The sequence below is a fragment of the Mirounga angustirostris genome, unplaced genomic scaffold (genome assembly GCF_029215605.1).
Source record: "Mirounga angustirostris isolate CCGP_5_RB_7025 unplaced genomic scaffold, mMirAng1.0.hap1 SCAF_15, whole genome shotgun sequence".
Classification (NCBI taxonomy): Eukaryota; Metazoa; Chordata; class Mammalia; order Carnivora; family Phocidae; genus Mirounga; species Mirounga angustirostris.
In genome coordinates this window covers 58,370,187-58,390,233 of record NW_026991723.1, presented here as the reverse complement: position 1 = coordinate 58,390,233, position 20,047 = coordinate 58,370,187, and the positions used below count along the sequence as shown (strand labels likewise).

The following is a 20,047-nucleotide window of genomic DNA, read 5'->3' as shown; positions in this document are numbered from 1 at the left end:
AGGGGACCCCGCGGAGACAGACTATACAGCGGTGGGCTGTGCGGTCACCACCATCTCTTCCAACCTCACGGAGATGTCCCGCGGCGTGAAGCTGCTCGCTGCCCTGCTGGAGGACGAAGGCGGCAGCGGCCGGCCCCTGCTACAGGCCGCCAAGGGCCTCGCCGGGGCCGTGTCGGAGCTGCTGCGCAGTGCCCAGCCAGCCAGTGCTGAGGTCGGGGCCCCGGGCTGGCACTAGGGAGGAAGCCCAGAGGAGACGGGGGCGGTCCAGGCTGCGGGGTGGAGGCGTGGGGCCCGTGGGCGTGTAGGACCCAGGGGCGCGTGGGCAGGGACTGGGCAGCTTCTGACCGGTGTCCGCTCTCCACAGCCCCGTCAGAACCTGCTGCAAGCAGCTGGGAACGTGGGCCAGGCCAGTGGGGAGCTGTTGCAGCAAATTGGGGAAAGTGATACTGACCCCCACTTCCAGGTTGGTGACTTACCCGGCCCCTAGAACATGAGCTTCTCGGAGGTAATCTCCGACCCTGAATCTAGCTCCTAATCCTGTTACTACAAATTGACTTCTGAGAGCCAGTCTGGACCTCTTGTTTGCAGGGAATGACACTGGGAACCTCCAATCCCTTTTTTGGGGGATGAGAATTCAGAACCCCTGAGTCAAGACTAAATCTACTAGTTCACCCTTGGCTGACTGATATTTTGTAGCCGCCTGTCATCTTTTCCTTGTCTTCCCCATGTATAGCCCTTGTCCCAGCTTAACATCTTGAAGCCCCCTCCATGCCACCCTGAGGACACTGTCCCTCTAGCTGTCCCCTTCCCCACCCCATGCCAGTTTCTTCAGCTGACTTGTCATCCTGGATTTCCCACGCAGATATGTGCACCCAGAGGGGCTGGGGCTCGATCTCCCCCCGATTCCCCCACGGTAACGGCCTCTGGCCTGGGCCTTCCCAGCTTTGTCCTCTCTGAGCCGCATACACTCGCTCTGCACCTCTCCCCCCCAGCCTCCTGGGGGAGCAGAACATGATGGGAGATGGGTAGGCATGCCACAGGCAGGGCTTGGGGAAACGGGACCAGGGAGGGTTGTACAGGGTCTCGTACTCCAGGGTGACTGCTTCCAACCAAGACTGAGAAGAAATGGAGGAAAGAAGCTGGGGGTGGGAGGGACCCCAAGAGGTATCTCTCTCCATCCCATTGTAACAGCACCGCCCCTCCCTCCCCATCGCCGTCCGAGTGTATCCGCCTCATGCATTTCTCCCTTTGGTGTAGGCTCTTGTTTCTTTCGGTGTAGGTTTGTTCCTCGGTGGGGGATCTGTCCTACTGGGTGCTCAAGGCAGGGGCTTGGGGTAGCTTCTGGTTGCTTCTGCATACTGTCCTCTGATTGGAGTCAGTGGGAAGAATGAAACAGCTTATGCCTCTGAGAAGGGTCCGTGGATTCCAAGCCCGATCTCAGGCCTTGCTGACAGCCCTTTCCTCACAGGACGTACTAATGCAGCTAGCCAAGGCCGTGGCAAGTGCTGCAGCTGCCTTGGTCCTCAAGGCCAAGAGTGTGGCCCAGCGGACAGAGGACTCGGGCCTTCAGACCCAGGTCATTGCTGCAGCAACACAGTGTGCCTTGTCCACCTCCCAGCTGGTGGCCTGTACCAAGGTGAGCCCCAAAGGCTGCACTAGCCTGTGCCGAGGGTGAGGCTGCCGCACACAAGAGCCTGTCGTCGCACCTCTTCGGCTCCTCCTTACCTCTCCCAGTGACTGTCACAAACACCACAAACACCCCCCCTCGCGACTCCTTTCCATGGCCTTCGTCTCTTACTCGCAGTTTGCCTGCAGGTGGTGGCACCTACGATCAGCTCACCTGTCTGCCAGGAGCAGCTGGTGGAGGCCGGACGCCTGGTGGCCAGAGCCGTGGAGGGCTGCGTGTCCGCCTCCCAGGCAGCCACAGAGGACGGGCAGCTGCTGCGGGGGGTAGGGGCAGCGGCCACGGCTGTCACCCAGGCCCTGAATGAGCTGCTGCAGCACGTGAAGGCCCACGCCACGGGCGCTGGGCCTGCTGGCCGTTATGACCAGGCCACTGACACCATCCTCACCGTCACCGAGAACATCTTCAGTTCCATGGGTGACGCTGGTAAGGACACCACTCCTGGGAAGACAACGAACCCCAGTGAGGCCCCCTGAGCCCAGTGGACATTCAGTCCTTGCAGACCCGCCACCTCCCCCTTAGGACTCAGCACGGTAGGCTAGATGTTCAGTCTCTGAAACCTCTAGTTTCTCCTCTGTAAAGCGGGAATATGATCCCTGTTCTGCCTTCTCTGGTGCGTTTGGAGAATATACAGAAGCGTACACAAACACAGCTGGAGGTTGGAAGGTGGCATTATTAAGAGAGAGCCTTCCCCACTCCCCCCTGCCCACTCACCCCTAAAAGCCTTCACAAGGAGTATCTTACCTCCTCAAGACGATTTGCTGAAAATACCCATTAGAGACTGTCTTCCTTCCCATGAAAGCCCACCAGGAAATTATCCTTCTCCAAGATCCTAAACTCAAGAAACAATAACTCCAGGGGAATCCCTTCGAGAACCTTTGTGTCTCTTTAACTGTCCTCAAGAGCACTGTCTACCTTGTCTGCACCCTTTTGCCCCACCCCTGGCACCCTCGCAGTATCTCTGGCTTCCTTACCTGATCGTGGCCTGTCCTCTCAGGTGAGATGGTACGACAGGCCCGCATCCTAGCCCAAGCCACCTCTGACCTGGTCAATGCCATCAAGGCTGATGCTGAGGGGGAGAGTGATCTGGAGAATTCTCGCAAGCTACTAAGCGCCGCTAAGATCCTGGCTGATGCCACAGCCAAGATGGTGGAGGCTGCCAAGGTACAAGGCCTGTGCACACTCCCAGACTGAGACCTGAAGGGAAGTAGAAAGGTCCGGAAGGTCACCCTGTCCTGATGGGAGGGACCCAGGAAAAGCAGGAAATACATGAGAACAAATAGAAGCACTCAGGAGGTAAATGCGCCCCAGGCTTCAGGTGGATGGCGGCCCAGGCTTCGAGCCAATGTGGCCTGCTGGAGTGCTTGCTAACTGACAAGGCAACCGTGCCCCTTTTCCTCCCCCAAGTCCAAGGTCTGCTGTCCTTACTTTCCCCTACTTTGCTGCCTGCTTCCTGGTCTCTCCTGGGAATGCACAGTCAACAGTGCAGAGAGAGACAAGGCAGGGGGACATAGGGACGCAAGGTGCAGAATACTGTCCAGAAGAAGCCAAGAGGCTCTCATACTCCCTGAACTCTGGGGCTCCTCAGTTTGCAGGAGTAACCAGGTCCCCGGATGGGGTTTTTGAGATCCCTGCTCTGAACTGTGTCCTCCCTGTCCCAGAGAGCCCTCCTCACCCCTCACTTGCCAGTGGCATTTTGTGTGGGGAGTAGGGAAAGACACATGGCTCTCCTCCCCCCAAGAGGGAAAGAAGACCTAGTTCCACCTGAAGAGGGTCCAAAGGGAATCCAGGGCCCCCCTGCACTTCCCTTGCGCCTGCCCGAGGCAGCTCATCTCAGCTGTCATCACCTTGAGTGCGGGTAGTTAGAAATGACTTGGGAAAATGCTGGAGTCTGGAGGGGCCAGAGCAGAGCTTAGCTGGGGGCCGCAGGGATGCTGCGACGCGGGTCTCCCCACTTCTCGCAGGGAGCCGCCGCCCACCCTGACAGTGAGGAGCAGCAGCAGCGGCTGCGGGAGGCGGCCGAGGGTCTGCGCATGGCGACCAATGCGGCTGCGCAGAACGCCATCAAGAAGAAGCTGGTGCAGCGCCTCGAGGTGAGGCTGGCGAGTGAACCGGGAGCAAGAGTGTGGGCGCTGTGGGAGGAATGATGTGCAGAGAGAGACTCGATCGGCGTTTCCTCGTGGCGTAGCACGGCCAGGGTGGGCAGGGACTGGGTGGGGGACCGCCCGGGGCTTGTCCTAACCACTCTGTCCTCACAGCACGCAGCCAAACAGGCTGCAGCCTCAGCCACACAGACCATCGCCGCGGCCCAGCACGCAGCCTCCGCCCCCAAGGCCTCTGCCGGCCCCCAGCCGCTGCTGGTGCAGAGCTGCAAGGTGAGACTCGGTGGGAGGAGGTGTGGGACGGGGGACACTTTCCCCCGGTCTGTGACGAGGTGGCTCTCATGACCTTTTCCCCCCACAGGCTGTGGCAGAACAAATTCCACTGCTGGTGCAGGGCGTCCGAGGGAGCCAGGCTCAGCCTGACAGTCCCAGTGCTCAGCTGGCCCTCATTGCCGCAAGCCAGAGCTTCCTGCAGGCAAGGCACCCTCTCTCGCCTCTCAGACAAGACTCTTCCCACCCTCTGAGCCCCCGAGATTGCCCACAGTTTAAAGCTCCACCAACAGCCTCCTTCCCAGACAGAGCCACAGCGCTCACCGTGTCCTAACCATCATCAGTCCCTGTACCCAAGCAGATGGTACATTCGTCTGCCCGCCTGTTCCCCAACAGCCAGGTGGGAAGATGGTGGCTGCTGCAAAGGCGTCCGTGCCGACAATTCAGGACCAGGCTTCGGCCATGCAGCTGAGTCAGTGTGCTAAAAACCTTGGTACCGCATTGGCCGAACTTCGTACCGCTGCCCAGAAGGTATGGGAGCTGGCTGGCTTTGCAAAGTGAGGGTAGGAGCGCCTGGATGGCGCAGTCGGTTAAGCATCCGACTCTTGGCTTCGGCTCAGGTCATGATCTCAGGCTCATGAGATCGGGCCCCGTGTCAGGCTCCACGCTCAGCGCAGAGCCTGCTTAAGTTTCTCTCTCCCTCTCTGCTGTGTGTGCAGGCACATGCACACACTCTCTTTCTCTCTCAAATAAATAAATATTTTTTTAAAAAAGGAAAGGAAGAAAATGAGGGTGGAGTTCTGGGATGATGGGGACTCTGCAAAATAACCGAAAACAGGGATAATTGTATAACCTGGGGCATCAGTGGGAAACAGCAGTACCTCCGGTACCCAAGCCCCCTTATCACTGTAGGCTCAGGAAGCGTGTGGGCCTTTGGAGATGGATTCTGCACTGAGTGTGGTACAGAATCTAGAGAGAGACCTGCAGGAAGTAAAGGCAGCAGCTCGAGATGGCAAGCTTAAACCCTTACCTGGGGAGACCGTAAGTATTCTTAAGACCTCATTCTTGGGCACCTGGGTGGCTCAGTCGGTTAAGCATCTGCCTTCGGCTCAGGTCACGATCCCGGGATCATGGGATTGAGCCCCACATCGGGCTCCTTGCTCAGCGGGAAGCTGCTTCTCCCTCTGCCTGCCGCTCCCCCCTGCTTGTGCTCTCTCGCTCTCTCTCTGTCAAATAAGTAAATAAAATCTTATGTAAAAAAAACCTCGGATGCCTGCGTGGCTTAGTCGGTTAAACATCTGCCTTCGGCTCAGGTCATGACCCCAGAGTCCTAGATCGAGTCCTGCATAGAGCTCCCTGCTCAGTGGGGAGCCTGCTTCTCCCTCTGCCTGCCGCTCCCCCTGCTCTCTCTCTAAATAAATAAAATCTTAAAAAAAAAACAAAAAAAACCCACCTCATTCTTAATCAAACCCTGAGGTTTTCTTTCCCACCTGCACTCCAGAGCCGCCCAAAACCTTCATTTAAACTGCCAGCTGATCCCAACTCGCTTCTCAAGTTCCCATTTCCCGGTTCTTTGTGCCCCTGAGTCTCCCACTTCATCCCTAGATGGAGAAATGTGCCCAGGACCTGGGTAACAGCACCAAAGCAGTGAGCTCCGCCATTGCCCAGCTGCTGGGGGAGGTTGCCCAGGGCAATGAGAATTACGCAGGTATGTGGAGGGGCTGGGGAAAAGGAGCTGAAGGAGGGATGGAGCTGACAGAGGATGCCACGGGGATCGGGGCCGGGCAGTAAAGGCACCTTTTCCCTTCATCTCCCCAGGGATCGCAGCTCGGGATGTGGCAGGTGGGCTGCGGTCACTGGCCCGGGCCGCTCGGGGTGTAGCTGCCCTGACGCCAGATCCTGCCGTGCAGGCCATTGTGCTTGACACGGCCAGCGACGTTCTGGACAAAGCCAGCAGCCTCATCGAGGAAGCAAAAAAGGCAGCTGGCCATCCAGGGGACCCTGAGAGCCAGCAGCGGCTTGCCCAGGTCAGGTTTGGGGAAGAGGCCACTTCCCCCTACGGCCCAACCTGCCTGGAGCAAAATCTCATCCACACTGATAGGCACCTTCCCAGGTCTGCTCTTGACAGCTCCTGTCTGGATTCCCCCCTTTCTCTCAGTCTTGGTAGGAGTGTCTCAGTTAGCCTGAGGCAGGGGCCTAGCTGAACACCAGCTTCGAGACGGTTTGATCACTATCACTTGATACCCTAACTTCAGCCCCTTCAGCCACACACCCCCTTTCCTCTTCACTTTCGGAGGCAGTAGATCGGTTGTTTCCCATGTCCCCATGAGTGGAGGAGGGGCTCTCCCAAACTGTTTCCATTTTGGCAACGCCTGTCTCCTTTTCCACCTCAGGTGGCTAAAGCAGTGACCCAGGCCCTGAACCGCTGTGTCAGCTGCCTGCCTGGCCAGCGAGATGTGGACAATGCCCTGCGAGCAGTGGGAGACGCCAGCAAGCGACTCCTGAGTGACTCGGTAGGAAGACCAGGGGAGGCACGTAGGAGCTGAAGAACTCCAAGCTTCTCCTTCCACCTCTGGACCTCTCCTTGACCTTGACTTCCCAGATGTACCCCCTTTCATTACTCCCAGGCTCTGTGCCCACCTCCCAGTGCTCCTTGACCAAACTCTCCCTCGCACCGCTCCCCATGCTCGCTTCTGACTTTCTCTCTGACCCTGCAGCTTCCCCCCAGCATCGGGACATTTCAAGAGGCTCAGAGCCGGTTGAATGAGGCTGCTGCTGGGCTGAATCAGGCAGCCACAGAACTGGTACAGGCTTCTCGGGGAACCCCCCAGGACCTGGCTCGAGCCTCAGGTCGATTTGGACAGGACTTCAGCACCTTCCTGGAAGCTGGTGTGGAGATGGCAGGACAGGCCCCGGTATGAAAAGGCACAGGGTCCGGCTCAGGGGTTAGGCGAGAGGTACCCGCGTGACTGCTCAGTCCTGACCTTTGCCTGCCTCCCTCCCTTCCTCCCTCCCTTCCTCCCTCCCCCTCCCCAGTCTCTAGCAACATTTGAGTGTCTGGGACGGAAGAGCCCTTTTAGAGACAGATAAGAAAGGACTGACTGGACAATGTGTTGACCTTTTCGCCTTCAACAGAGCCAGGAGGACCGGGCCCAGGTTGTGTCCAACTTGAAGGGCATCTCTATGTCTTCGAGCAAACTCCTTCTGGCTGCCAAGGCCCTGTCCACAGACCCTGCTGCCCCCAACCTCAAGAGTCAGCTGGCTGCAGCTGCCCGGTATGTAGGAGCTGGGAAGCCCAGCCCGGCAGTGTTGAAGAGACTGGGGAGGGGACATTTCATGAGAGGTCCCAGCTTAGGAGCGGTTACACACGAAAGAGAAACAAACACTTCCTGTGTGTAGAGGACCCGAGAAATACGGCCTGTGTGTGCATCCACTCAACTTCCTCTTCCTCCCAGGGCGGTGACTGACAGCATCAACCAGCTCATCACCATGTGTACCCAGCAGGCGCCAGGCCAGAAAGAGTGTGACAACGCCCTGCGGGAATTGGAGGTGGGCACTCAGCAGGCTGAGTGGTGTGGAGGCTGAGGACGGTATTCTGGGTCTGGGGGTGAAGGAGGTGGCTTGAGTCCTACTTTGTCCTCCCCCTGTCCAGACTGTCCGGGAACTCCTAGAGAACCCGGTCCAGCCCATCAATGACATGTCCTACTTCGGCTGCCTAGACAGTGTGATGGAGAACTCAAAGGTAAGTGCGGCAAGGGGCCCAGGAGGGCTGGTGGCAGGAAGATGGGACAAACCAGGGGCTCCTCCGCCCCTCTCAGGACAGGGACGGGCTCTCCCGATACTCTCTCTTTCTCAGGTACTGGGTGAGGCCATGACTGGCATCTCCCAAAACGCCAAGAATGGGAACCTGCCTGAGTTCGGGGAGGCCATCGCCACAGCCTCCAAGGCCCTCTGTGGCTTCACCGAGGCAGCCGCACAGGTTATTCCCCTGCGACGGTCCCCACACGCTCCCCTGCTTTCCCTCCCCCGCCTCCTCAACAGCCTGACGCTCCGGTAGATAACCAAGAAGTGATGTTTGCAAAACCAACTCTATGGAAGCTGGGTTTCTTTCCCCTCCTCGGTGGAGATGTTTGTCAGCAACCATAGAATACCAGCAGTTCTGGTCGCTATCACCCCTGAGCCCCTGGCACCTTGGGTTAGGATGACACTGTCCAGTCAGTGGCCCTTTTCCAGCCCTGCCTTTCTTGGTATATGCTGACTGGCATATGCAAGTTCTTTTTCACATAATTATCACTTTATTAAAATAGTACCAGTGACTACAGTTCCAGTTAATTGAGTCACCACTTTGCCTTTTTATGCAGTTACGAAGATTAAAACAATGTTCGCTGTGAGAGTATTTTGCTTTAGTACATGAACCCTTAAGGCAGGCTGGCTTGAGAGTTCATCTCAGACTGTTTCCCTGAAAGCCTACTAGCCTGCTCCCTCAGTCTCCCCTACCTCCCTTTGCCCTGTTCTGTTGGGTGGCCTATTCCAGATGGTATGACTTATTTCTGGAAAAGCAGAGAGAGGAACAAGTAGAGCGACCATGTGTTGAAGTATAAATCAAACCTTCTGCTGGTCATCTAATCATAAAAAATCGTTGGCAGCCGTTACACCCATCCCTTCCCTCTCTCCAAATCTCTGAAGCATGGAGGTGTTGTAACAACCTGCAGAGTTTTCGGACTCATGCGTAGGGGCTTTGCATGCGCGCTCGTGTGTGTGCGTGCCGGGATGGTTTTCAAACCTTTTTGACTTCTACTTAGAGTAAGCAGTACTTTTTACCTTACAATCCGCCAGATACACATCTACACAGAAGTTTGATGAAACCCTTACCATGTGGTTATCCTTTTATTTTTTATTTTTTATTTTTTTTACCTTTTCGACCTTCTGAAATGTTTAAACACATTTAACAAAACAGGAGAGGTTTTTTCTTTTTTTATAGTGCTACTATCATTTGTTAATATACCTCTGCTCACATAGGACCCTGGCTACTAAACTTACCCCTACTCCCCTTTGTCCCCACTGTCACTAGTCGGTCCCACCTGAGAGATGGTCTTTCTTCCTCACCCCACCCCTCTCTCTCCCCAGGCTGCATATCTGGTGGGGGTCTCTGATCCCAACAGCCAAGCTGGGCAGCAAGGACTGGTGGAGCCCACGCAGTTCGCCCGTGCAAACCAGGCAATTCAGATGGCCTGTCAGAGTTTGGGGGAGCCTGGCTGTACGCAGGCCCAGGTAACTTAAGAGAGCAGGTGCTATGGGCAAGTCTGGGAAGCGGTGCCCGGCCAAGATGGACTGGCCCAAGAGGGAGATGTGGGAGATGTGGGGGCGTATCGCTGACCTTCCACACATGGCTTCTCTGGGGGTAACTGTCTTCTCCTGCCATGTTTCTTGTCACTCTTAGTTACTGCTAAGTTCAGAACTTCTCTGTAGACACTTTGAGTTCACTCTCCTCCTTACCCTACTACAGTTTCTCCATCAGGGTGGCCGTCTTCCATCTCCCCCTTCCCACACCCTGGCCATCTTTGGGTATCTCTGTCTCCCAGATCTTCACTTTCCAGGTGACTCCGTCTTTCCTAATGAGACTTGCAGAGGTCTTGCTCTCCTTCCCCCATGGCGCAGGGCCCCTGCCCTCATCATGGCTCTCCCACACGTCTGTCTCCGCAGGTGCTCTCTGCAGCCACCATTGTGGCCAAGCACACCTCCGCGCTGTGTAACAGCTGCCGCCTGGCCTCCGCTCGCACGGCCAATCCCACCGCCAAGCGCCAGTTTGTACAGTCGGCCAAGGAGGTGGCCAACAGCACAGCCAATCTTGTCAAAACTATCAAGGTTGTCCGTGTTTGAGATTCCCAGCCTCCCTCTGACCGTCCAGTCTCCTCTCCCCCAGTCCCTGCATCCGTCCCTGGGGCCTTCTACCACAGCCCGTCTGCCTGAGCCCAGGCCCTTCCGTGTCCGTACAGGTCCCCACCAGCCCCTCCCCACCCCCTCAGCCCAGGAGAGGACGCCGGCGCTCCGCCTCCCTTGCCTGCAGTCAGTCCTGAGGTTCTGTCCCTCCCCCTTGCAGGCACTTGACGGCGCTTTCACAGAAGAGAACCGTGCCCAGTGCCGAGCAGCAACGGCCCCTCTGCTGGAGGCCGTGGACAATCTGAGTGCCTTTGCATCCAACCCCGAGTTCGCCAGCATTCCTGCCCAGATCAGCCCTGAGGTGAGGCGATGTGAAGGGAAAACCAATGGGCCGGCCGCCCCCTCACGTTTGCAGGAGTCTTGAGATTCACCTCCCTGCCTCCTCTCCCCCCAGGGCCGGGCTGCGATGGAGCCCATTGTGGTCTCCGCCAAGACAATGTTGGAGAGTGCCGGGGGACTCATCCAGACAGCCCGGGCCCTAGCAGTCAATCCCCGGGACCCGCCGCGCTGGTCGGTGCTGGCTGGCCACTCCCGGACCGTCTCAGACTCCATCAAGAAGCTCATTACAAGCATGAGGTGTTGCAGGGGCAGAGAACCAGTGTGGCTAGGAAGCACAGAGCAGAACGGGGGGAGGGTAGTGCAATTAGATGGGATAGGCTGTTGTCCAAGATTTGGGGGGCATGGGGAAAGATAGACTAGCGTTGTTTTAAAGGGCGGTTCGTGGTTTTGGAACCTATGATGTGTCTACAGGGACAAGGCTCCAGGGCAGCTGGAGTGCGAGGCGGCCATTGCAGCTCTGAACAGCTGTCTGCGGGACCTAGACCAGGCTTCCCTCGCTGCTGTCAGCCAACAGCTTGCTCCCCGGGAGGGAATCTCTCAAGAGGTAAGGGGGAAATGGGTTATACGGAAGGTTGCATCTGGGGAGAGAGATGGCACACTCGAGGAAGATGGGGGATCCAGGAGTGTGCCTCATGGAGACGTCAAGGGTATAGGAGGAACGTGCCCAGGGGAGTGAGCGAGTTCAGTATGGAAGGAGGTAGCAGGCCCTGTTCCAGGTCACAGTCAGGGCTCAAGTTCGCTTCTTTCCCAGGCCTTGCACACTCAGATGCTCACTGCAGTGCAGGAGATCTCCCACCTTATCGAGCCACTGGCCAGCGCTGCAAGGGCTGAAGCCTCCCAGCTGGGACACAAGGTACCCGGAGAGATAAATGGGGAGTCCCGGGGCAGGGCAAGCGAGGGTTCCAGGCCCAGCTGACCTCCGCTCAAACCCCTCGCCTCAGGTGTCCCAGATGGCCCAGTACTTTGAGCCACTCACCCTGGCTGCGGTGGGAGCTGCCTCCAAGACCCTGAGCCACCCGCAGCAGATGGCGCTCCTGGACCAGACCAAAACCTTGGCAGAGTCTGCCCTGCAGTTGCTGTACACAGCCAAGGAGGCTGGCGGGAACCCCAAGGTACTGAAAGTGGGAGGGAGGGGCTGCCACCAGGAAGAGGTCAGAGAAGCAGAACACCAGAGCCCCCCTCCACTCACTCGCTCTGCCCCCAGCAAGCAGCTCACACCCAGGAGGCCCTGGAGGAGGCTGTGCAGATGATGACAGAGGCCGTAGAGGACCTGACGACAACCCTCAACGAGGCAGCCAGTGCTGCTGGGGTTGTTGGCGGCATGGTGGACTCCATCACCCAGGCCATCAACCAGGTTAGAGTCCTTGGGTGCCTGTGGTCAGAGGCTCCCCTGGGCCAGGGTCCCTGAGCTCAGTGTCAGAGACCCTGATGGTCTGTCTCCTTTCCCCATCCGCCTCCCTCAGCTAGATGAAGGACCAATGGGTGAACCAGAAGGTTCTTTTGTGGATTACCAGACGACTATGGTGCGGACAGCCAAGGCCATTGCTGTCACCGTTCAAGAGATGGTGAGTTTGGGAGAGTGTAAGAAGGCCACCCCCAGGGAGCTTAGTGTGGGCATAACTTTACTTCTGTCGTCCCCAGGTAACCAAGTCAAACACCAGCCCTGAGGAGCTAGGCCCTCTTGCTAACCAGCTGACCAGTGACTATGGCCGTCTGGCCTCCCAGGCCAAGCCTGCAGCTGTGGCTGCTGAGAACGAAGAGGTAAACATGGGGGCAGCTGCCGTGAAGGCCTTCCCCGCCGCCCCTCACAGAAAATCGCAGTAGCGTGCCCTCGTCCCCATCATGTCAGCCTCTGGGGCCGTCCCACCCTTACTCTGTCTAGCCTTCTGTAGAAGGGGAACACCCCCTCAGGGCCACTCCACTAAAGAGTGATCAGGGCTCGTGTAGGGACAGGATCAAAGTCATGGGGATAGAGGAGACAGCCGACAATCTAGAGATTTCCTGGTCTGCCGACACCCCTCTGGGACTGTGGCTGCTTCTCTCCTATCCTGCAGGTCTGTAATCTCTTCTTAGTTCTTCCTTGTTGCAGACCCAAGAAGTTCTTCCTTCCCTAAGCTCCTGGCTTTCCAAGAAAGCAAGTAATTGGATCTTACCACCACACACCTAATCCCCAGCCCCAAACCCCTCCTTAACCACATCCCGGCCAAATCGTAATCCGTGGCCCTCTGATTCAAATACCCCAGCATAAAGTGCTTCTCCCCCACCTCCTCACTGGGCTTAACATAATCCTCACCAGTTGGTGCCTACATGCTATTATTTTCCATGTGTAGGAGGTGACCTCCTGCCTAAAGGATGTGAAACAGGAAATCTGCGTGCTGGGCACTTTTTCTCACCACCCCTTTAGTCTACGATGCGTGTTCTGTTAGGTCCTTCGTGACTCCTCCAAGCACAGTGGAGGTCCCCGAGTGCCATTTGTAAAGGCCATCTCCCTTTCCCATCCGCTCACAGATAGGTGCGCACATCAAGCACCGCGTGCAGGAGCTGGGGCATGGCTGTGCCGCTCTGGTCACCAAGGCGGGCGCCCTGCAGTGCGGCCCCAGCGACGCCTACACCAAGAAGGAGCTCATAGAGTGTGCCCGGAGAGTCTCCGAGAAGGTGACTGCGCCCATCGCCGTGGACTGGGGCACTGGCTCCCCGACCCCGCGGCGGCCCTTCCCATCATCTTCCTGCCTTCCCAGCCCTCTCCTCCGCCCCTTCTCCCGGCCACCGGTGACCGCCCCCTTCCACGAGGCACCGGCCGGAGTCCCCACGTGCCTTCCCTCCCCCAGGTCTCGCACGTGCTGGCCGCGCTGCAGGCGGGGAATCGTGGCACCCAGGCCTGCATCACGGCCGCCAGTGCCGTGTCCGGCATCATTGCTGACCTCGACACCACCATCATGTTCGCCACGGCTGGCACCCTCAATCGCGAGGGGGCCGAGACCTTCGCTGACCACCGGTGAGGAGGGAACGGGCCTCCTGGAGGAGGGCCGGGGGGGGTGGTGGCGGGAGAGGCTGCAGGGGCTGCAGGGGCTGGGGCAGGCCTGTGAAGGGCTGACTAAGCCGGGCCCTCCCTCAGGGAGGGCATTCTGAAGACCGCAAAGGTGCTGGTGGAAGACACCAAGGTCCTGGTGCAGAACGCGGCCGGGAGCCAGGAGAAGCTAGCCCAGGCTGCCCAGTCCTCCGTGGCCACCATCACCCGCCTCGCTGACGTCGTCAAGCTGGGTGCAGCCAGCCTGGGAGCCGAGGACCCTGAGACACAGGTAGCCGCCCGACGCCCCTACTTCTGGTCAGAAGCACTCACCGCCTGTTGCCCCTGTCTCTCCCACGGACCAGAGCTTGCGCTCCCTCACGCAGGTAGTGCTGATCAACGCAGTGAAAGATGTGGCCAAAGCCCTGGGAGACCTCATCAGTGCCACGAAGGCCGCGGCTGGCAAAGTCGGGGACGACCCTGCTGTGTGGCAGCTCAAGAACTCTGCCAAGGTTGGAGGGGAACGAGCACAGCATCAGCAGAGGGGCGGATCGCTGCACGTCCTCCTGTTCCTTAACGTGACCCCCCGCAACTCCTCTGATGCCCCCAGGTGATGGTGACCAATGTGACATCGTTGCTCAAGACCGTGAAAGCCGTGGAAGATGAGGCCACCAAAGGCACACGGGCCCTGGAGGCAACCACAGAACACATACGGCAGGAGCTGGCGGTGAGCGGGTGCTGGGCGCCCCGGGGACGTGGGTCCGAGAGGGGTCGTGACAGACTGTGAATCTCCTCATTCTCCTCGCTCACTGCCACATGCGTCAGTGAGCCGTGCTGGTGTCTTTCCCCCCCTCTCCTACTTCCGAGTTAGCGTTGGACACCTGCCTTCTCCCCACTCCCGCTGCCGCCAGTGGCCTCCGAGCTGCCACATTCAGTGGCCTCCTCTTGGCTTTCATCTTCAGACATTTCGAAATCATTTGACTTTGTGAACAAGCCTGTCTGGAATTCTTTCTTCCTGGGCCCTCGTGACAGCAGCTTCTGTCTTTGCTTCTCGAGCGCCTCTCCTGTGGCGTCGGCGAGCCCCCGTCGGCCTAGGAAACGCGGAGGCCGGCCCAAACTGGTGCAAATCGCCTGCTTTCTCTGTCCTCTTCTTTGGCACGTTTAACCACTTCCCCGGCCGTTTTCTAGCAAGTTGACTTCAGTTCTGAGTTTAGTTATTCTCAGCTGCCTGTTTGACAAACCGCTGAGATGCCAGGCCTCCCAGCTTCTGGCCAAGAAGCCACTTCCTCTTAGGACGGGAGCCGCCTCAGTCACCTGTGACTTCCCGGTCTTGGTCCCCAATCCGGGCCATTGCTCGACCTCCCAGCCGCCCTCCCCTTCTCTGCTCCTCTCAGCCCTCCTCTCCTGCCCCTCTGTGGGCACCCGGGTTGGGATCCTCGTCCGCTCTCCCTCCACCCTGCTGTGCGGGTGTTCCGCCTGGGACTCTCCTCTCCTCCGACTGCTGCCATTCTCCTCTCCTTCTCATCTTGCTCATTTCTGAATTCCCCTGATATGGTCCTCGGCGATGCCCAAACTGAAACTCTTTAACTTTCTGCCTCCCAAACCTGAGCATTCCTTGGTCCTTCCCATCTCAGTCAGTGGCACCTTTTAATAACTCAGATCCTAAAGGCAGGAATGCAGCTGTAATGTCCGTCTTTCTCTCGTTCCCCACACCTAAGCACGTTGCCAAGATGTGTCAGCGCTCCCTCCCAGCGGATCTCCTTTTCTCTTTTCCCCATCCCCACCACCTCCACCTCGTCCAAACCGTCACCAGGCCCACAGTGTATTTATGCCGTAGCCTCCATCTGCTCTGCCCCCTCACTCACCCCTCCGATGCGCTCTCTGTACACGGGAGCCAGAAAATGTAAAGGATGTTATGTCACTTCACTGCTTAAAACCCTTTAGGGAGTGTCCTGGTGTCTGTGGTAAAATCCACACTCCTTAACCGTCACCTTCCAAGCCCCGCGGGCCCCTGCCAACCTCCCTCCTTCAGGCTGCAGCTTAAATGTCCTCTTCTCAGAGGCGCCTGGCTGGCTCAGTCGGTGGAGCATACAACGCTTGATCTCGGGGCCATGAGTTCGAGCCCCACTTTGGGTGTAGAGATTACTTTAAAAAATAAAATAAAATCTTAAAAAAAAAAGTCCTCTCCTCAGAGAGGCTTCCCCAGCCACCTACCTGAGAAAGGACCTCATTTTTATTTCTCAGCATGGCACCCTCTTTATTTCCTTCACAGCCCAGTTCAGTCTTTAGTTTTTCTGCTTGTTTACTTATTGTCTGTGTCCAAAACGATAGTGTAAACTCCATGAGAACAAAGGCCTTGTCTCCTTTATTCCCCACTGCACTCCTAGCACCTCACACAGAATCTACCACCTGCTGATTTTTAATAATTTGCTGGATAAACACATACATCAAAAAAAATTTTTTTTACTTACTATGCAAAATTCTGAGTACCTTGGTCTGATACTCAAGGCCCCAACAACCTTTTTTCCACCATCCCTATAATTCTAGAACATTGCTTGATAACTCTCTCACTTGACATCCTGGTTATTCATGGCCCACTGTGTACCTAAAACGCCCTCCTGTTATCTAGGTCTCTTAAGACCCAGCCCTGGGGCGCCTGGGTGGCTCAGTCGGTTAAGCGTCTGCCTTCAGCTCAGGTCGTGATCCCTGGGTCCTGGGATCAAGCCCCGCGTTGGGCTCCCTGCTCAGCGGGAAGCCTGCTTCTCCCTCTCCCACTCCCTCTGCTTGTGTTCCCTCTCTCGCTGTGTCTCTCTCTGTCAAATAAATAAATAAAATCTTTAAAAAAAAAAAAAGACCCAGCCCCTTGCCCCACCTCTGCCACTCACCCCTTCAAGGCTTCTCTATAGTTTAGGAATGAAAACCCAGCTCAAAGGTAATTCAAACAAATAAACTCTCAAATTTCAAACAATATAAATTTCAAACAAACTCTCCCCAATCACTTCGGTCAGAAATGACCAGCAGCCTTCTGTTAGCTGTGATACGTGAACTCCTCCAAGGACCTGACCCACACTAAGTACTCAGTGAATGGCTGTTCTCGAGCCCGTGGATCAACGGACCAGTTTATTACAAGTAGAGTGCTACCTTATGCAAGTCAGTCTCACTCACTGTGCAATTTTCCTTCTTGTTCGACCCCCAACAGGTCTTCTGTTCCCCAGAGCCACCTGCCAAGACCTCCACCCCAGAAGATTTTATTCGCATGACCAAGGGTATCACCATGGCAACAGCCAAGGCTGTTGCCGCTGGCAACTCCTGTCGCCAGGAGGACGTCATCGCCACGGCTAATCTGAGCCGTCGCGCTATCGCAGACATGCTTCGGGCTTGCAAGGTAGAAACCCTGAGAGCGAGGCGGAAGTCCGAGGCGGTGCGGCAGCTTTAGGGCAGAACGTGGGAGCGGAGAAAGTGCAGGGGCTCCGGGGGCCTGGAGCTCTGTGGGACCCTAACGCTAACTCCACGGGCCAGGAAGCAGCTCACCACCCAGAAGTGGCCCCTGATGTGCGGCTTCGGGCCCTGCACTACGGCCGGGAGTGTGCCAACGGCTACCTGGAGCTGCTGGACCACGTGCTGCTGGTAAGGAAGGCGGCCGTTGTCTGCTCCTCGTACCAGCCTCCCTGCGAACGGCCCTCTCCCCATGTGCTCCACACCCAGCTCTCCAGTTGGCTGTTCACATCTCCTCCCCGCCCACCTTCTATGTCCCAAATCTGTTCTCATGCCCCAGCCTCCCTTCCACTGGGGGCCCCATCATTCTCAGCATCTTTGGTTTTCCCGCTCACCTCTTCCTCTTCATTTCTTTTATCGCCTCTCTTCCCACCTGACCGCCCCCTTCTCTACCTTCGTCGTCTCTTCTTTCTCCTCATTTCATCATTCTCCTTGCTCCCTGTCAGCCGGTGAGTGACACACAGCCCCACTGTCTTCCCCACGTGTGCGGTGCGGGGCCGGGAGCACACCTGCGCAGGCGGCATGGGGTTTGCGGGCTGCGGCGTGGAGCGGTCCCGGCAGGGGGCAGGGGGCAGGGGGCACGGCTGGCCTGTCGCTTAGCTCCGGCGGAAGCTAAGCTCTGATGCTTCCTGCTCCCTGGCCTCTCTTCCCCAGACCCTGCAGAAGCCAAGCCCAGAACTGAAGCAGCAGCTGACGGGACACTCAAAGCGTGTGGCTGGTTCGGTCACCGAGCTCATCCAGGCTGCTGAGGCCATGAAGGGTGAGGGGTGACCAGGGGCAGGGCGGGAAGGGCAGCCTTTGTCATGGGGGGGGGATCTCTGCCTCTTGGTTGGGCTTGCTCAGAGCTGGCCTCTGCCCGCAAGTCCCCACAGGTGCCGGGGGCGCTAACCATGCTGCCCAGTGCTCCTGACCTCCCTGCTCTGCCTTAGCCCTTGTCTTCCTCCCTTCGCCCCACCAGGAACAGAATGGGTGGACCCAGAGGACCCCACAGTCATCGCTGAGAACGAGCTCCTGGGGGCTGCGGCCGCCATTGAGGCTGCAGCCAAAAAGCTGGAGCAGCTGAAGCCTCGGGCCAAACCCAAGGTCAGTCCTCCCCCGTCCCTCTTCCCGCCCCGCCTACTGCCCCCACCTTCACTTTGCGTCTCTCTCTGCAACCTTTGTCTGTTCCTTGTAGGAGGCGGATGAGTCCCTAAACTTTGAGGAGCAGATCCTGGAAGCCGCCAAGTCCATCGCGGCGGCCACCAGCGCCCTGGTAAAGGCGGCGTCAGCAGCCCAGAGGGAACTGGTGGCCCAGGGGAAGGTACGTACTCGGACGCGCATGAGAACGGGCACAGCAGCCGCTTTGCTGCCCGTCCTCCAGTTGATGGGGGGCTTTTACACGCCCGCGGAGGGCACAGGTGTGAGTAGGCCCTCCTCTTTCCCCCACAGGTGGGCGCCATTCCAGCCAATGCACTGGATGACGGGCAGTGGTCCCAGGGCCTCATTTCTGCTGTGAGTACACAGTGCCCACTAGGTCCCTCCGCTAGGGAGGCTTGAGAAGGCCGGGGGGGGGGGGGGGAGGACCAGGGCAAGAGGCATATTCTAACCTAACCCTCCCCACTTCAGGCCCGGATGGTGGCTGCGGCCACCAACAATCTGTGTGAAGCCGCCAATGCCGCCGTACAAGGCCACGCCAGCCAGGAGAAGCTCATCTCATCAGCCAAGCAGGTGGCCGCCTCCACAGCCCAGCTCCTTGTGGCCTGCAAGGTCAAGGCTGACCAGGACTCTGAGGCGATGAAACGACTTCAGGTGAGGAACCCTGGCCATCCGACGGCCCCTTGGGCTGTGCCGCCTTAAACCGTTACCCCCAGCCGCGCGTCCCCGTGAGGGCGTAGAGCGACCCTCTCCGCTGAGTCTCCAGCCTCCCGCTGCCTTCCCTCTGCCCAGGCCGCCGGCAACGCGGTGAAGCGAGCCTCCGACAACCTGGTGAAGGCGGCCCAGAAGGCCGCCGCCTTTGAAGACCAGGAGAACGAAACAGTGGTGGTGAAGGAGAAGATGGTCGGGGGCATCGCCCAGGTGAGCATCGCCCCGGACACCGCCCGACACGGCCAGCAGGGCGCTCACGCCGCCGGCGCTGGCCCCGGGCCGCCCCGCGCCTGGCGCGCCCTCGGGAACTGAGCCCCTGGTCCCCACCCCGCAGATCATCGCCGCACAGGAAGAGATGCTTCGGAAGGAGCGAGAGCTGGAAGAGGCGCGGAAGAAGCTGGCCCAGATCCGGCAACAGCAGTACAAGTTCCTGCCTTCAGAGCTTCGGGATGAGCACTAGGGCAGCGGCGGCTATTTAATGCAGACCCGGCCCAGAGACTGTGCGGCCACTACCAAAGCCTTCCGGGCCCGCCCCGCCCGCCCCGCCCCGCCCCAGCACTCCCCAGAGTGCCTGCCAAACCCCGGGCCTGGGCCTGCCCGGTCCGCTGCACATGCCCCCCTGCCCTCCCTGCCTCCAAGTGCCTTCGTGCCCTAGGGCCCCCTAAGTGCCTGCCCCTCCCTAGCGTATTCACGCTCCAAGAGTAGTAGTAACGCTGCTGCGCCTCGGCCTGAACCTGCCGGGGCTCCCGCCCGCTCCACCCTGCCAGTCCCCACAGCCTTGGCTCTACTCCTCCTTTCCTGATCCTGTCTCTACCCCCACCCCCGGCTACCTGTGGGGGCCACGGGGCTGTCAGCCCCAGACAGGTCGTGCTCCCAATAAAGGTCATTCTGCCTGCGACCCCCGCCTGGCTTTGTGAGGAGATGGGAGATTCTCCTCAGGGAAGGAGAATGTGGAGGAAAGAATGCAATTCAGTTCTATCACCAACTTCCCCTGGCTCAGAAATGGAGTGGGGGCACATTGTGGCATTCTGCCCCTTGCGGCCCCTTCCTCCTCCTTGCACCCAGATCCCCAAAGTCACCTAGTTAGGAAGCTGAGAAGTCCTGTTGTCCCCTAGCTCACTGGCCAGCACTGCCCACGCCTCACCAAGTGTCATTCTTCTGCTGGGACGGCAGCTGCCACTGCTCTTTGTGGCTACCGAGGCCACTCTGTGCTGCATCACTGCTCAGAGTATTTGAACAAACGCAGTTCCTGGCCAAATTCAAAGTTTGCAAAAGCAGTTTTGCTGAAAAGAACAAGCCTGTAAGTTACAAGTGTCTGAGCCTCAGAGACCTAGGACCACAGATCTGGTGGAGGCTGTTAACAAG

The 20,047-nt window shown here is 58.1% G+C and overlaps 1 protein-coding gene across 2 annotated transcripts in view; it reads left to right on the top strand.

The window, feature by feature from the left end:
• Positions 1–19,580, top strand: part of TLN1 (talin 1) — a 32,053-nt gene extending 12,473 nt beyond the window's left edge. For both annotated transcript variants that reach the window (XM_054509279.2, XM_054509278.2), the window contains exons 16-57: positions 3–211; positions 365–463; positions 1,469–1,636; positions 1,816–2,110; positions 2,682–2,848; positions 3,649–3,777; positions 3,943–4,059; positions 4,148–4,261; positions 4,453–4,587; positions 4,969–5,097; positions 5,662–5,764; positions 5,875–6,083; positions 6,450–6,569; positions 6,774–6,971; positions 7,192–7,331; positions 7,512–7,605; positions 7,709–7,798; positions 7,913–8,035; positions 9,184–9,327; positions 9,760–9,921; positions 10,157–10,297; positions 10,391–10,572; positions 10,747–10,879; positions 11,087–11,188; positions 11,277–11,447; positions 11,540–11,689; positions 11,799–11,900; positions 11,977–12,096; positions 12,844–12,990; positions 13,164–13,330; positions 13,451–13,634; positions 13,729–13,854; positions 13,953–14,069; positions 16,542–16,727; positions 16,862–16,969; positions 17,492–17,597; positions 17,796–17,920; positions 18,012–18,137; positions 18,266–18,328; positions 18,443–18,625; positions 18,764–18,892; positions 19,017–19,580. In XM_054509279.2, coding sequence (XP_054365254.1) covers positions 3–211; positions 365–463; positions 1,469–1,636; positions 1,816–2,110; positions 2,682–2,848; positions 3,649–3,777; positions 3,943–4,059; positions 4,148–4,261; positions 4,453–4,587; positions 4,969–5,097; positions 5,662–5,764; positions 5,875–6,083; positions 6,450–6,569; positions 6,774–6,971; positions 7,192–7,331; positions 7,512–7,605; positions 7,709–7,798; positions 7,913–8,035; positions 9,184–9,327; positions 9,760–9,921; positions 10,157–10,297; positions 10,391–10,572; positions 10,747–10,879; positions 11,087–11,188; positions 11,277–11,447; positions 11,540–11,689; positions 11,799–11,900; positions 11,977–12,096; positions 12,844–12,990; positions 13,164–13,330; positions 13,451–13,634; positions 13,729–13,854; positions 13,953–14,069; positions 16,542–16,727; positions 16,862–16,969; positions 17,492–17,597; positions 17,796–17,920; positions 18,012–18,137; positions 18,266–18,328; positions 18,443–18,625; positions 18,764–18,892; positions 19,017–19,142 — 5,939 coding nt within the window. In that variant the 3' untranslated portion in view covers positions 19,143–19,580. The remainder of the gene's footprint in view (positions 1–2; positions 212–364; positions 464–1,468; positions 1,637–1,815; positions 2,111–2,681; positions 2,849–3,648; positions 3,778–3,942; positions 4,060–4,147; positions 4,262–4,452; positions 4,588–4,968; positions 5,098–5,661; positions 5,765–5,874; positions 6,084–6,449; positions 6,570–6,773; positions 6,972–7,191; positions 7,332–7,511; positions 7,606–7,708; positions 7,799–7,912; positions 8,036–9,183; positions 9,328–9,759; positions 9,922–10,156; positions 10,298–10,390; positions 10,573–10,746; positions 10,880–11,086; positions 11,189–11,276; positions 11,448–11,539; positions 11,690–11,798; positions 11,901–11,976; positions 12,097–12,843; positions 12,991–13,163; positions 13,331–13,450; positions 13,635–13,728; positions 13,855–13,952; positions 14,070–16,541; positions 16,728–16,861; positions 16,970–17,491; positions 17,598–17,795; positions 17,921–18,011; positions 18,138–18,265; positions 18,329–18,442; positions 18,626–18,763; positions 18,893–19,016) is intronic.
• The last annotated feature ends 467 nt before the right edge of the window (positions 19,581–20,047 follow it).